This window comes from Psammomys obesus, unplaced genomic scaffold (assembly GCF_907164565.1).
Source record: "Psammomys obesus unplaced genomic scaffold, mPsaObe1.curated_primary_1811, whole genome shotgun sequence".
Lineage (NCBI taxonomy): Eukaryota > Metazoa > Chordata > Mammalia > Rodentia > Muridae > Psammomys > Psammomys obesus.
Genome location: NW_026596040.1, coordinates 5,272,615 through 5,287,769, shown reverse-complemented (window position 1 = coordinate 5,287,769; position 15,155 = coordinate 5,272,615). Strand labels below are relative to the sequence as shown.

Sequence of the window (15,155 nt, the reverse complement as noted above, 5' to 3'; positions counted from 1 at the left end):
AACTTTTGAAAGGATAGCATATAATCCAATATATTTTTTATCCTTCTAAAACTTAAAATGTAATTGTATCATCTCTCCCTCCCTTTCCTCCCTCCTATGCTTCTCATGTCTGACCCAGCCCCTCCCCCAATTCACTGCCTCCTTTGCTTTAAGTACATTGTTGTTACAAATACGAATGAATAAAAAAATAAATACAACCCATTGAGTCCATTCAGTGTGGCCTCTAATTATAAAGAAGTCTGAGCTAAAGAAACTTTTAAAAGGCATTGTGTTGAGCTGGCAAGATAGCTCAGTGGGTAGAGGCATTTAGCAGCAAGCGTACATTCTGAGTTTAATCTCTAAGACCCACAGGTGGAAGAAGAGAACTAACCCCTGAATCTTATCCATTGGCAACCCTTTTCTCCCAAAATGTTAAAACAAAACTTTTTAAACAGTCATTGCATTTACATTCCAGTTACCATAAACAAAAATATGACACTGGGGTAATTTATCAACTAAAAAAAACAAAAAAACACTGACCAAAAAAAGGCTCCTAATATTTAAAATTTTTTATCCTAAATTTAAATCATTTTTATAGCAAAAAAAAAAATCTTTAAAATATATGAAATTTCTGAAAACAAAATCTGCCTAAATGACATCATTTTAAGCTGCTGGTCTCCGCCCCAGAGATACTTACTTTTCTCTGTTGAAAATTATAAACTCCTTCTGAACAGCATCAAGATGCTCTTGAAGAAGACATGTCTACAAGGTGAACATAAAAACGAGACAGAAGCATACTTAGCTGACCCATCAGGTCCACAAATAGCGCAATACATAACATCAGGACCACAAATAGCCCATATATAACATCAGAACCACAAATAGCCAATATATAGAGCAGTCACTGAGCAGCCTAGATCAAAGAAATCCTGTTTCCAGATGGAAGCAGATTCTGGAAGGGTCACAGGAGAGAAATTCCTGCCCCTGCCATGCCCTCCCCCCCAACCTGGGCCATTGCTCTATCAGAATCACGTACAATGGAACTCTGTATATAATGTGTGTATATGTGTGTCTGTATGTACACACACACACACACACACACAAACACACACACGTCACGGTCAGCTTCCATCTGAAAGCACAAGTTAGTTACTTTCACCATTAATGCAGGGGTGGTTAGCCCACCCTCTGCTCCCCTGACATGCACCTTCAGGAACCTGTAGAACACCTTAGAGAAGACACGATCGAAAGTTGAGATGATGTCCTTCAAACTCTGGGGACCTGAGCTCTGGCTGTGGCTTGCTGCTTGTGTCATCACACAGGGGCACACAGAGGGCCCAGTGGCCACAGTAGCTGTGCCTCTCCTGCATCAGGCAGGGCCAGGTTTCTGAGATGACCTCCCCCAGCAGCTCTGGAGGGAACTGCACTTTCCTGAGCTTGGTGGGCAGCCCACCTACCTGAGAGGGGTCACATTTTCTCATCTTCTCCCTTTTTGCCAGGCGCTTCTTTTTCTTGTGAAGAGGTTTGGACTCCAAAATCATTTCTTCAAGCTCAAAAGTGGGGTCACAATTAAGCCTGTCTTTCTGTAAAGAGGAAGGCATGATTTAGTTCTCAGATCCCTGCATCTTTCCTAAGGCATACCAGCCTAAGACAGAGAGTAATGCCTAGTCCTGATGAGGCAACCCAAGAATAACAACTTGGGTTCCCACTGAGGTTTTATAGCACTTACTGCCAGTATTATCTTTCACATTCTTTGATTGTATAGTTTATTTATTTTTACAAACTTCTCACTATCCCTTAGTGAGTAATGAAGGAGACCACATTAAAATTATATTTCGAAGGTTTGAACTTCTGGGTTTTTCAGTTCGTTCCAAAGACCACATAGATCAGAATCGTGGCCATGGCTCATTTAGATTCCAAGGTCACCAACCAGATTTCAGAATCAGGATTTCTGAACATGAGGCCAAGAACTTGCCACTTGATACATTCTCCACATGAGTCAGATTCACAGAAAGGCCCAAGGTCTACAGGTGGAGCTTCTCACAAGAAAGTCAGGCGTGACTAACAGAAAGAAGGGGGTACCCAGGATCCTCCATAGTCATGCATCAGCCATGCACCCAATTACAACCCTCGGTTCACTTTCGGTTGCTCACTAAGGTAGACACTTGCATCCTTGAATGCCACCGCGCTGCTCCCTCCTTGCTTCCATCAAGCTTTCACCTGACATACTAACTGGGCACCTCATCCAGCAGTTTAGTTAAACACCTGTGTGCCTGTGTCCCCAGGACAAGTGCCTCGCTTGGGCTTGAAGAGGAAACTCAGAGTTCCTTATACAAGCCTTGGCAGGAGCACATCGCTCCTGCCTGTGTTCCTATATCCAGTGTTAGAATTTAAATCCCAGGCAGAGAGGAGAGAAGAGCCTCAGTAAGGCACAACCTTAAGCTTTATCCAGGAGCATGCCCTGGGATACCATATCCCTTGTGGGTACTCAGACAAGGGAAATGATATCTCAATGATTATTGGCTCTTAAAACTATAGATCTGTGCAATAAAATTGCAAAAGAAAAGGAATGCTCCTGGAGGTGAAGTTTCCCACTAACCAACTCACAGATCTCAATGGATATAAAGATTACCTCTTTGCGAGAAAGGAAAAAGAAATGTTCCCTTCCACAGCATATTCCATGAAATGACTGTTCGAGAGTTTAGAACCTCTTACTGAACAGAACATGGTTAAAGCCTAGAAAGCCCAGATGTCGACTTCCCAGCTTAGCTCCTTGAGAGCTGTGTGACTTCCAGCAGTCAGCATACCCCGTGTAAGCCTCCACTCCGCCCTGTGGGAAGCTAGCATCAGGGCGTTTTTACATTCCCGGGGTGATCATCAAATGCGATCCTGGGTGGCCTCATGCACAGGGGATTGTGCACAGAGTGTGGGGACTGTTAGGGCTTGCTGAGCTTGACTCACAGTGGGAATGAAGCCCGGAACGAGCCTCTTCTGCAACACTGCATCCCAGTTCATGTCGCTCATGTAAGGGAAATTCTGAATGTCAGTCAAGTGAGAAAACCGTTGGTCTGGATTAGGTTCAAGGAGCTGCCAAGGAAATACACGCATTGTTATTACAAGGAAGGCCAGACAGAGGGGACAGGAAAAAAAGGCCAGACAGACCCAGGAAAAAAAATCCCCAGCGAGTGTTGGAAACCGAGGATCCAAAGGGAGTGCCCCATCCCTTGGAGGAGAAATCAAGCAAGCGGTTTGTAGGACGGTGATCCCTGCTCCCACGCAAAGCAAGCAGACAATGTAGGTTTGGAATAACACGCGAAGTAGTGTTTGCAATATGATGGGACAAATGGCCCGTTCCAGGAGTTAAACAGATCGTCCCTCTCTGACTCTCCTCCTGGGCAAGTTTGTTTTCTAACCCTCAGTTTACCAACCTCAGATCATGAAAAGCCAGCATGAAGTGAACATTGCTTTACAGAGCTAAAACCTGAAGCTGTGTTTTCCAAATGACATAAAATGGCCAGCAGTCCTTTTTTTTTTTTTTTACTTTGTATTTTTCTTCAATTTATGACCCATTAAAGCCAATACGTGGTCTCACTGTTCCTGGCTCACATGCAGCCCCAGATGACGTACAGCATATGACTTCCGTTCCACCGCAGCCAAACGAGCTGCTTCCCTACCCAAGGAGACACATCCATTGTCACACCTGTGACAACGTCGTACTGGCAGAGCAGTATCAAATGCCACGTGTTTCAAAATGCTTCTCTCCAGGTATAGAAACCAACGTATGGACCACAGTCAGGGAGCCAATCACACCAAGTTTTACTGATCTCGGGGAAGGTGTTAGAGGAACTAAGGCAAGAAGCCCTGATCCAGGTGTGTGAGAAGCCTAATGGTGCTGTGCTGGTGAGGAGTGGGAGGAGAGGGTGACCAAAATTCTCAAGGATTGAGGGGCTGTTTATAACCACTATAGTATAACCATTAAAGATAAACCATTAGTTTATCTTTACTCGAAGACCAATGAGAAGAGACTGAAATATGGAGAGAAATAAAGAGAGCAGAGTGGCAAAAGCAAGCAACATATCAGAAAACAAAACAAAACTTGATGGCAGCTGGATTAGGGAAAGAGCCACGGAGATGAAGAACAGTGAAATCAACAATGACTATTGATAGTGTAAATTCAGGATCTGGTTATGGTCTAGATATGGAAATGATGAGTGAGCCCTGGTCTCTGCCTTGCATAGATAGGTGAAGGGACCAGTCATTGGGAAAGAGAATGCTGAGAGAAGGCCAAGAAATATAGAGAGACAAAGAATGACATTTGGGCACAATGAACTTGAGAAGGCCTTGAAACATCCAAAGGCATTTGTGGGTTGAATTAAGAAAGCCATGTATTTGGAAACATTTAGTGGCAACAACCGCTCTGCAAATGTGCATTATCCTGCCTGCACCTTCACTTCCAACAGTAAATGTACACTTCCTTTTTTGACTCCCTCCCAACATGTTTTCTCCTGCCTCACCTTTTTCAGGAGAGATACCATCTCTGGAGACCAGGCAGAAGGGTAAGTTACAATTGCAGTCTCAAACATGTTCACAATTTCCTTGCTGGAAGTACTGGAGCGGATGTGATATGGTCTCTTAGGGGAGAAAAAGAGAGCGGGCCTTCATTTTTACAGGTCAAAGGGGGGAAATATGCAAGTATGTACAAGGTGAACTTTGAAACAATAAAACCTCAACAAGAACCCCTTCAAGCTGACTGACGGGTAGCCATATAGGTTACTACAGATTTTGAAAGAAATGTCACGAACCTATAGTTTTTCATCAAAATATCCTAAGTTTTTAAACACTTGTTATTTCATAGATCCAAATAATATTTCAGTGGACTGAGCCGGTTTTTGACACACTGATTCCAAACTATTTTGTATATAGCTTTTAGGTGTATTCATACAAAAGGTCAGTAATGAATAGAAAAAAAAAACTTAAATTACTATATAAGGTTGATTACATATTACATATTTGTAAATTTTACAAATTAAAAAAAAATTACAGATCCATAATTTTCCCATAGTCTCTCTTTTTAACTGATCCGAAATACAATGAAAGCTCGGTGTTGTGCCATGTGCTTGTAATCCCAGCAGTTGGGGGTGGTGGTGAAGGCAGAAAGATCAGTCCTTTAAGACTGGCCTCAGCTGCATAACAAGTTCAAAGCCGCCCTGGGCTACCCAAGAAGAACATTTTTAAACAAACAAACAAACAAAAACACATAAAAATAAACATGATGAGAAAGTTTAGGATAGAGAACTGATCAGAAAATATCGAATCCAGTGTCTCTGCTCCCATGAAATATGTGGTAGAGGATTTTATGCTGAGATAAAAACCTAAACAAACAAAAACGTTTCTAGAACAATCAGGGCCATCTATGGATTTAGACTGAATAAAAGAAACTAAAAACCCAAATAGAATACATATGAAAATCCCAATTGGAAGCTGGTTGCATTCTATCATACTCCCAAAATTAGTAAGGTAAAATGTTGTTTTTTAAAAAATAAAGAACAAGCTAGTGATGATTTTACTTCTGCCCACTAGAGGGCAACCATTACAAATACTAATTTCTCCCCTAGGTCTCCCTGTCTTGTAGGGAAACTAAGCAACTTAAACCCGGAGTGGGTACTGTATATAATATGCACAGAGACAGAATTTCCACATTAGATTAATCCCGAGACAGTTAACCTGTGTGCACACATTTATCACCTGACTGACCTTCTCCAGATCTTTAAGTAATCGCTGATGGATGAACTAAATTGGAGGAGGAGGAAGTGTTTGTTTTTCCCAGGAGTCAATTAAAAGGTTTTATAATGTAATCATGTGTTAGAGTTCTGAGGTCAGAAGGCTTTGGATGCTAAGCCTGGTCATTCATTTTCTGACTCTCAGTTCTTTCACGTACAAGATGAGGCTATTTCATTGGCAAAATGAACCCCTGCAAAAGGTTGCTGGTGAAACAAGTGGTGATAACACAGGTTCTGTTTGGAGTGACTCATGACTAGCTGACTACACGATGGGAAATAACAGAGAGCCTTAAAACATGTGGCCAGTTAAGAGGGAGAATATACAAACAATGAGAGTGCAGAAAAGATAAAGTGTTAGATCGGAGTAAATGGTGTCTTGTGATTGGGTTTCAAGAGCCCAGAACAAAAAAGGGTCAGTGGGTAGATGGCGCAAGTCTGCCATCCCATCCCAGAACTCAGAAACCAGAGGCAGGAGAATGGGGATCTTGGGTTCAGCCTGGGCTACACAGTGGCTCTGTCTTCCAAACGAAGCACAAAGGGTTCAGCTTTGCTGCAACCAGTACCACAGACTTTGGAGTACACTTAAGGTCAAATCAGAACTCTAAGGCAGGTGGCGCTTCTGTTTTTCCATGGCTGAGACGCAGAGATGACACACAAGTTAGTGTTTAAGATTAGGCCACCCAAAGTGCAGCTCAGCTCGCAGGGGTTTCCATGCACATTTCACCAGCACATCATTTGCTTTTTCTGTAGATAAGAGTTTGCAAATTAGCAGGACGTTACTGTTCCCCACACCTCCTCTGTGGTTTAGTTATGGTGAGACTTGTAACTAAATGTTGCTATTTTCTTCTGATTAACTGTATTTGCAGCGTAATCATGTACCCTCTTTTAGTGAATACTCCCTAAAATCTGTCAAAGGTGATGTGTAGTGCTTTGTTCCTCCCCTCATTCAATTTAATACATATTGATGAACACTTGCACAAAGCGGATGTTAAACTATGTAAGACATATATCCCGTTTTTAGTGAATCGTCAATCTGATCATGTAGAACAGAAGACAAAAAAATTGATATGCCTGAAAATATTTGTAAGGTAATATATTTACAAAATATATTTAACTTTGAAAGTAAAACACACTGAGGTATTGTCATATAGAAGTTATACATTCGTATATATAATTGTCTCAACATGAAGTTAAAGCATTATTTATATTTTGAAACTGCTAAATGTATCTGCATATAATTATCTGAAGATGGCTTGTCCACATGAAAATAGAAAGATTTGGGGGTGACTACAACAAATTCCTAGTGTTTTTTGTTTGGTTTTGTTCTGTTTGTTTGCTGGTGTGGATTTTGTCTTGTTGGTTTTAATGTTCTATTTTTAAATTTTTTTTGAGTTACATAATTTCCTCCTTTTTGGTCCTCCCTATAAGCTTTCCCAATATACTCCCCACTAATAGCATAATTCCTAAATATTTATCCTCATACTTACAGCTAAGTATAGTACTCTTGCCTCTCATCAAGGAACTTTTTCTTTGCAATAGATGGAAATCATTTTAGAAAACTACAACCAGTCAAAATGTAGAATTATGGAGCATGGTCCCAATTGATATATCTGCAACACAACTCCTGGACCTAAGGGCCAGGGATCATTATACAAGAAGCATGGCTCCTCCTGGCCACTTATAGTAAAATGCAAAAAATAAAATAAATAAATAAATAAAAAATAAATAAATGACTTAAACTTGCAAATTTAGATTCTAAATTCATTCATAGTATAAAACAATGCAATAAGACAAAACAAAACAAACAACAACAAAAATCCTAAGAGAATAAAAAAAAATTTAAAGGACAAAACACAAACTCACTGGAGTGTCTTATTTTGAAGAGAACAGGAAGGAAGAGGCTGAACAATTAATTGATTAGGAAATGCTGCTTGTGTGCCTGGGTGTATAAGAAAAGTCAGGGATGAAGGTGGGTTACACCACCAGAGAAGCTGTTTCAGTTAAAGGGCACAGACAGTGAGCTGGAATGCAGAAAATGATTCACACAGCTCAACATCTTCTGTTCCATCTTCATGGACAAAGAGAACCAACTGGAACTCGCGGCCCTTCCTGCTTTCTTGTCTCCTCTTGGGTGGGACTGTCTAACCCATGTCTGTGCCCATCATTGTATTTTAGAAACACATGATTTGTCTGGCTTTACAGGTTCCCAGATGGATGGGACTTCTGCCTCAAGATGAATCATGCTGTTAGTCCCATCCATACTGGACTTGGATGATATTCAGATGACTTTTGGGACACTAGATGTTGGAAAGAGAAAATGTCATTGCTATTGAGCATTTAACATTGGTTTTGAGTTTTGGGGGGCCAAGAGAGAAATGCCATGGTCTGATGTGTCCCTCACACAGTCCTACATCAGAGCTCTAACACTCAGTGAGATGTTTTTGAAGACAGGAACTATGGCAGATGTCTTGAGACAGATTATGTCCTAAGGGTAGAGCCTGTCTGTTTAAAAAGATTAAAAGAGCTCTCTTTCCCCTTTTGCCTTTATGTCTCCTTTCCATTCTTACCTTCTTCCTCCTCTTCCCTCCCCTGTCTCCCTTACTTTCTCTGTCTTGTGAGACACTGGAACCAGCATTTCTAACTCCCTGACTTGGACTTCCAGCTTCTACAGCTGTGAGAAAATAAACATTTTAAGTTACCCAGTTCATAGTGTGCTATTTTGGTAGGCTGGGCTAACTAAGATAAAAACCTTTGAGGGGTATCTGAACTCTGTATTTGTAAAACTGTACAAAATATCATTTTTATTATATTTCTTTGATCTTTTATCTAGAGAAGAGTTTTTTATTTGAGAAATGTTCCCATTGACAAGGATACTACTCCAGTTTGCCAGGGAAGTCCTACATAGCCACATCAGACAAGACAGCAGCAAGATGGAGCACAGGTTGTCTGGTGCTGATAATTCACACTTATTTGTAGACATGTGTCTGAGGGAGCTCTGCCCAGTGACGGGAGGAAAAACAATTTTCTTTAAGCAAACAGCTTTATTTACCCAAGAGAGTGAGGCATATTGATTTCCCTTCACCAGGAGTTTTTGATATCCATGTTATTAGCTTATCTGTGTAATTAATATTAACTGACAGACTCGGTGACACATATAGGACACTGAATTAATCTGTGCAAAAGTCTTAAGGAGTATTATTAACACCAGGGAATGTAGGTGTCTTCTGATTTCAAGTAAACTGCTTGGTTCTTAGCAAACAATGCATTCTTCCATTCTGACAGAGAACCCAAAAGGGGCTGCAGAGATGGCCGAGCCCTTACAAACATCTGGGCTGCACAAGCTTGCATTCAGCCTGTGTTTGCCTTCCAGCACCAGTGTGAGATGGCTCGCAGGTGACTCCAGTTTCAGGGGATCCAATGCCCTCTCCTGGCCTCTGTGGGTATTATATATGGTCCAGTTCATACACACACACATACACACACACTCTCTCTCTCTCTCTCTCTCTCTCTCTCTCTCTCTCTCACACACACACACACACACGAGCAAATCTGTAAAACATATTTTTCCTAGAATGCTAAGAAACGAGAACCTGTGGTTCTACTGTACCCGGCCTCTCAGCAGCTCGTACGCCGTCACGCCCAGGGACCACCAGTCGACAGCAAAGGAGTAGCCTGTTTCCTTCCTAGAGCTGAACATCTCCGGAGCTGCAAGACACACAAGAGGTCAGCTGCCCTCCCCGAGACTCCAATCAATCTGTTTTCCCAACACATTCCTCCAAAGAAAAATTAAGAGCTGAAAGGTGCAAACACGCTCACGGGTGTTCATTATCCATCCAGTGGACTGCTCGCAGCAGGCGACCTTTTCTGATGTCTAGCTGTCTCAGCAGTCCCGTTCATCGGCTAACACAAACAGACACACACAAACCTTAATGGACAGATTCATCTCTTATTTAAATCATGAACCTATTACAATGTAGGTCCTATTGGTCCTCAAATGAGCCACTGACTCTGAGACAAAGAAAGCTGAGGGGCGGGCGCGCTGACTTGATCTGGGAAGTCTACACTAAGGGAGCCGAATGTGTAGAACAACATCAAACGGTGCTCAGAAGTGTACAAGACACACACTGGCTCAGCTCTCTGTCTTGGGAGCATTGAGCGAGGCAAATGCAGCTTCCTGTCTTGTGTGAGGGCAGGGGGCAAAGGAGGGAGGGCAATCCAGGAAGCACAGTGCTTTGCAATAGCCATTATACTTAGTAATTCTAGTTCCCTGAATTGACTCTACTGGAAAGCAGAGTCGCCATCAATTGAACCTTCAGAAATGACCCCTCTGGCCCTCTTTAAGTGCTTTGCCATACCTTTCTAAGAATATACCTGAGTCCTGAAGGTTAGAACATGGGAAATGAAGGACAGAGCAAGTATAGATGTTGAGGTTCACTGGGGCACACCCAGTGTCTAGTACAGAGCCTGACACTCAGAGTCCATACGTAGAAATTTATCACACAGATCAATGGACACTGAAGCCAGACTTGGGGTCGATGTCTCTGCAGCTGTGCTGGGTTCAAATGCTGCCTCTACCCCTACTGTACCCATGAGTGACTCAGTCAGCACAGCTAAAAAGAACCCTTTATCAGTTCAGACATTAAATGGACTAATACACATCCAAATGCCAATATAGTACCTGGTATTTGCAAAGCATTAAAGAAAAAAAATCAGAAGAGAATGTTCATAGCAGTAGAAGAATTTGCCTAGATCAAATGTACACAGAGAGGACGCCAGGCCTCCTGTAGTAAGGTACTGTCACTGGGCAAAGGAGGTCTTGAGGACATGGCATCTGATTACTCCAGCCTGCCTGCGTGCGCACTTGAACTCTAGCTTTTCATCACGAGGTAGAGCATCCACAGCCTGGCACTCAGGGCCGACTCTAAGAGCTTCGTGCGGGAGATCTAAGCGGGTCTCATGCCCTGGTAAGTTCATGTTTCACGCTCCACTGTGTCCTTTCTCCACTGTGGGACTTTCTTCAAGTCCCAAGACCCAGGACAGCCAGGGAGATAATGGCCCTGACCCCACGATGGCCCCACTCCCAGGTGGAATGGGTTGTATTTCTGTGTTCCCTTTTCAGTACCATTCCACAAGTCATGTGTAAGGTGACAGGTTGCGCTTAGAGGACGTCCAGGCAGTCTGTAGGCATGGCAGAGACACTGGTGTTAGGAACACGCCAAACAACGTGAGCATGTCGCTGTAAAAGGAGTGCACTCCATCACGTCACATCCTTGGAGGAGACGTGACTATTTTTATTTTCTTTTGATAGTTTCCAGTGTGAATGGCTACCTATCTTTTCATCTCCTATTTGCTCCATCTTCAAACATAAAGATGCCTGTATACGCGGCCCGTCACTAAACATTCATGGTGTGCTAAGCCCTGAGGGATTGTGCTAGAAGTTTACGACCAACAGCCTCAGCCACATACAAAAGTGCTTTAACACTGTAAGCTCTCAAAGAGGCGGGGGAGAGGCTAGACAGCCAAACAGAACTGGAAAGGCACTGTTTCCTCCCACCCCCGATACACAGGGGGTCTTTTGTGTGGAAACCTTTCTTTTTATTATTATTTTTTTTTTCTTTTTAGTTACATTTTGTTAACTCTGTGTCCCAGCTGTATCCCGCTCCCTCATTCCCTCCCCAACCCCACACTCCCTCCCTGGTCTCCTCCCTGCCCCTTTCCAAGTCCACTGATAGGGGAGGACCTCCTCCCCTTTCATCTGACCCTGTTTTATCAGGTATCTTCAGGGCTGGCTGCAAAGTCCTCCTTTGTGGCCTAACAGACTGCTCCTCCCCGGGGCGGGGGGGGGGGGTCAAACAGCCTGCCCTTGAGATCCTGTTAGAAATAGTCCGTGTTCCCCTTACTTTGAAAAACTACTTGGTTACTGAGCTACCACGGGCCACATCCGAGCAGAAGTTCTAGGTTATATCCATAGATGGTCCTTGGTTGAGTGTCAGTCTCAGAAAAGACCCTGTGCCCAGATATGTTTGGTCCTTGTAGAGCTCCTATCCTTTCCATATCTTTTTTTAAAGGGTGTCTTAATATATACATTCAGAAAGCAACCGAAGCATAGAAGAAATGAGCAAGTATTTAGAAGCCATTGCCCCTGTAACTGGTATACCCATTAAGAAACAGTCTGTACCCTGTCCTCTCCGCCCTGCTTACAATCCACCATCATGAAATTTAATTAAATAGTATTAGTTTTTACAAGAATATATGGATTTTTATATTATCTATTATATTATATATATCCCCGGGGCTATGAATTAGTGGGCATTGGGAATGGCTAGCTGCATAGACACTTACATAATTTGTTTCAAGCAATTATAATAAAGGAAACATTAACAAAGCATAAAGGGCTAAAAGAAGGGGAAACATCCTTGCATTCTCTCAAGTCTTTTTAAGTCAAATGCTGGTCTCTGTAGTCATTCGTGTCTTGCTTTTTTTAGTTTAATAATGTTTGTTGGAGATTTATCCAAATTGCCAGGCATGGTTTGTTTGAATTTAATACTACATAAATACATGGTAATTTACATACCTGTTCTGTTGTGGATCATTGTTGGTGTTCTTTTCAATTTGGGAGCACCTGTGCCAGTATGATCCTATATATTTACTGATGTTGTCAGAATGGGACATCCTGGAGATGGAGGTGTGCCATTTACTTCCAGATGAGGCCAAACTACTTACCAAAAGGCTGTGTGCCTACATCAAGACCAGCAGCCAAAGGTCCTTTTGTTCTATATTCTACACTCGGGGTTTTTACAGATTTGTTGCATGTGCCATTTTATTTCTTTGCAACTTAAATTTAATCTCCACTCATTACTAATGGGATTGCTATATTTTATATGTTTAATTGGATATATGATGATGATTATTTGATGTTCAAAGTTTAAAAACCTAGACATTAGCCAGACACCGTGGGGCAAGCCTGTAATCCTAGCACTGGGGAGTCAGAGGCAGGGGCAGGCAGATCTCTGTAAGTTTGAGGCCAGCCTGGTCTACAAAGTGAGTCTAAGACAGCCAAGGCTATACAGAGAAACCCTGTCTCAAAACAAAACAAAGAACAAACAGACAATACATATACACACAAAACAAAACAAAACAAAACAAAAACAAAAACAAAAAAATCCCTACATATTATGTTTTTGCCAGGATAAAGGGGTCCTTCAGATAATTCTATAACACAATGAAAATAACTCACAAGATCATTTCTTTAAAGAAATGATCTCGTGAGTTATTTTCATTGTGTTATAGAATTTCTTTAAAGAAATGATCTCAGATATTATCCTTGAGAAAAATGTGCCAATAATGAGTTTTGGAAAAAAAAGAAAAAAGTTTATATCCCATATTTATGGCATCATAAATTTTAGTTAATCAGTAAAACTGAAACATGTTCATTGTGTACATTACGTTTTGAAACATGAATATAGTCTGAATGAATAAATTGAGACAACTATAAATTATAACACATATCATTACATTTTTTTATATTCATGGTGTGTATGCATACATATGTGTTTGTGTATGAGAATTGTGCACATGCAGTGATGTGAACATGGAGGACAGAAAACAACTTATATGAGTCCTTTCTTTCTTTCTCTCTTTCTTTCTTTCTTTCTTTCTTTCTTTCTTTCTTTCTTTCTTTCTTTCTTTCTTTCTTTCTTCTTTGTGGATTCTGAGGATCTAACTCAAGTCATCAGGCTTGGCAGTAATCACCTTTACCCACGGAGCCATCTTGTGGGCTCCTTATTGGTTTTATATTGAAAAAAACAAAAAAAAAAAATAAACAACCCAGAGCTACCCTCGAGGATCCTCAAGAGCAGAAGACATTATTTTATGTTTGTGGTTGTGAGCCTAGCCTATAACAACTGAGCCATCTCTCCAGCCCAAGACATTATTTTATAACAGAATTCATCACAAAGAAATAATGAAGTTGATGGATCATGCTAACAAGATTTCTATTTCAAAATTATACTTCAAAATGAGAAACAACCTAGTATTCAACAACAGAGGAAATGAGACATGTTGGGCTGTGCTCTGACCTACAGCACCTGAGAAGAACGTTAGTTTTACTGACAGGAAAATGAACAGCTTTAGTTGTTAGACAATACTCAGGCTTTGTGGGCACAGGGAAGAGGGCGTCATTTCCAGTAGAGGTGTGTTGACTGACTTGAACCAAGGGCATCCGATGACATAAACTAGTGGTTCTCAACCTTCCTGATGCTGTGAACCTCTAAAACAGTTCTTCATGTGGTGGTGATCCCAGCCATGAAACCATTTTCATTGCTACCTCATAACTATAATTTTGCTACTGTTTCAAAGAATAATGTCAACACCTGATATGTGGTCCCTGTGAAAGAGTTGTTTGACCCCAAGGAGCAGTGACCCACAAGTGCTGGCTTAGACCTCACTCCTGCTTTCTCCTTGTACCTGTTTCCTGACTGATCAGACTGCATACCTCTAGCACGGAAAGAACAAGAGTTATTACCATGCAGAATTGTTTTTAGAGTGAGAGATCCAAGGCTTGTTCCAGAGTATACCCAGCACACTAGCAAATGTCAGTCATTACACCATTATCCCTGGCACCCCCAAAATGTTCCAGGCTAAATGTTTCTAGCCCAGGTTTAATTTCATGCTCTGTCAATCACTTGCTTTGTGGTTGTGATCATGTCATTTTCTCTCTGGGTTGCTTTTTTTAAATGTATGAATAAAATAGGAGTAATATCTATCTCACAGGGTTGTTTTAATAATGTAATAAATATTAAAGATTTAACAACACACCTGGAACATCTTAAGTGCTTGTGACACGATAGCCATTTGTTGTTACCTTTACAATATGGTTACTTATATTAATCTAATTTAGCTTAATTTTTATTTTTTATGTTAATTACAGTTTATTTACTTTGTATCCCATCTGTAGCCCCCTCCCTCATTCCCTCCCAATCCCACTCTCCCTCATCTCCCTGCCCCTCTTTAAGTCCATGGATAAGGGAGGTCCTCCTCCCCTTCCATCTGACCCTAGCTTATCAGGTCTCACCAGGACTGGCTGCATTGTCTTCCTCTGTATCCTAGCAAGGCTGCTCCTCCCATGGGGGATGGGGAAGTTAAAGAGCCAGACACTAAGTTCATGTCAGAGACAGTCCCTGTTTCCCTTACTGGAGGACCCATTTGGATACTGAGCTGCCATGGGCTACATCCGGGTAGGGGTTCTAGGTTATATCCATGCATTGTCCTTGGTTGGAGACTATACTTTCAGGGATCATTTCTATCTGTAGTTCATTACTAAATCCATTCTTAAGACATTGCAGTCAGTATATATATATATATATATATATATATATATATATATATATATATATA

The 15,155-nt window shown here is 41.5% G+C and overlaps 1 protein-coding gene across 1 annotated transcript in view; it reads right to left on the bottom strand.

Annotated features, from left to right (window-relative positions):
- Window positions 1-15,155, bottom strand: part of Stk32a (serine/threonine kinase 32A) — a 118,843-nt gene that overhangs the window by 3,426 nt on the left and 100,262 nt on the right. The window contains exons 8-12 of the mRNA XM_055622918.1: window positions 9,367-9,464; window positions 4,494-4,610; window positions 2,941-3,066; window positions 1,437-1,562; window positions 677-741 (exon numbers count right to left, since the gene is read on the bottom strand). Coding sequence (XP_055478893.1) covers window positions 677-741; window positions 1,437-1,562; window positions 2,941-3,066; window positions 4,494-4,610; window positions 9,367-9,464 — 532 coding nt within the window. The remainder of the gene's footprint in view (window positions 1-676; window positions 742-1,436; window positions 1,563-2,940; window positions 3,067-4,493; window positions 4,611-9,366; window positions 9,465-15,155) is intronic.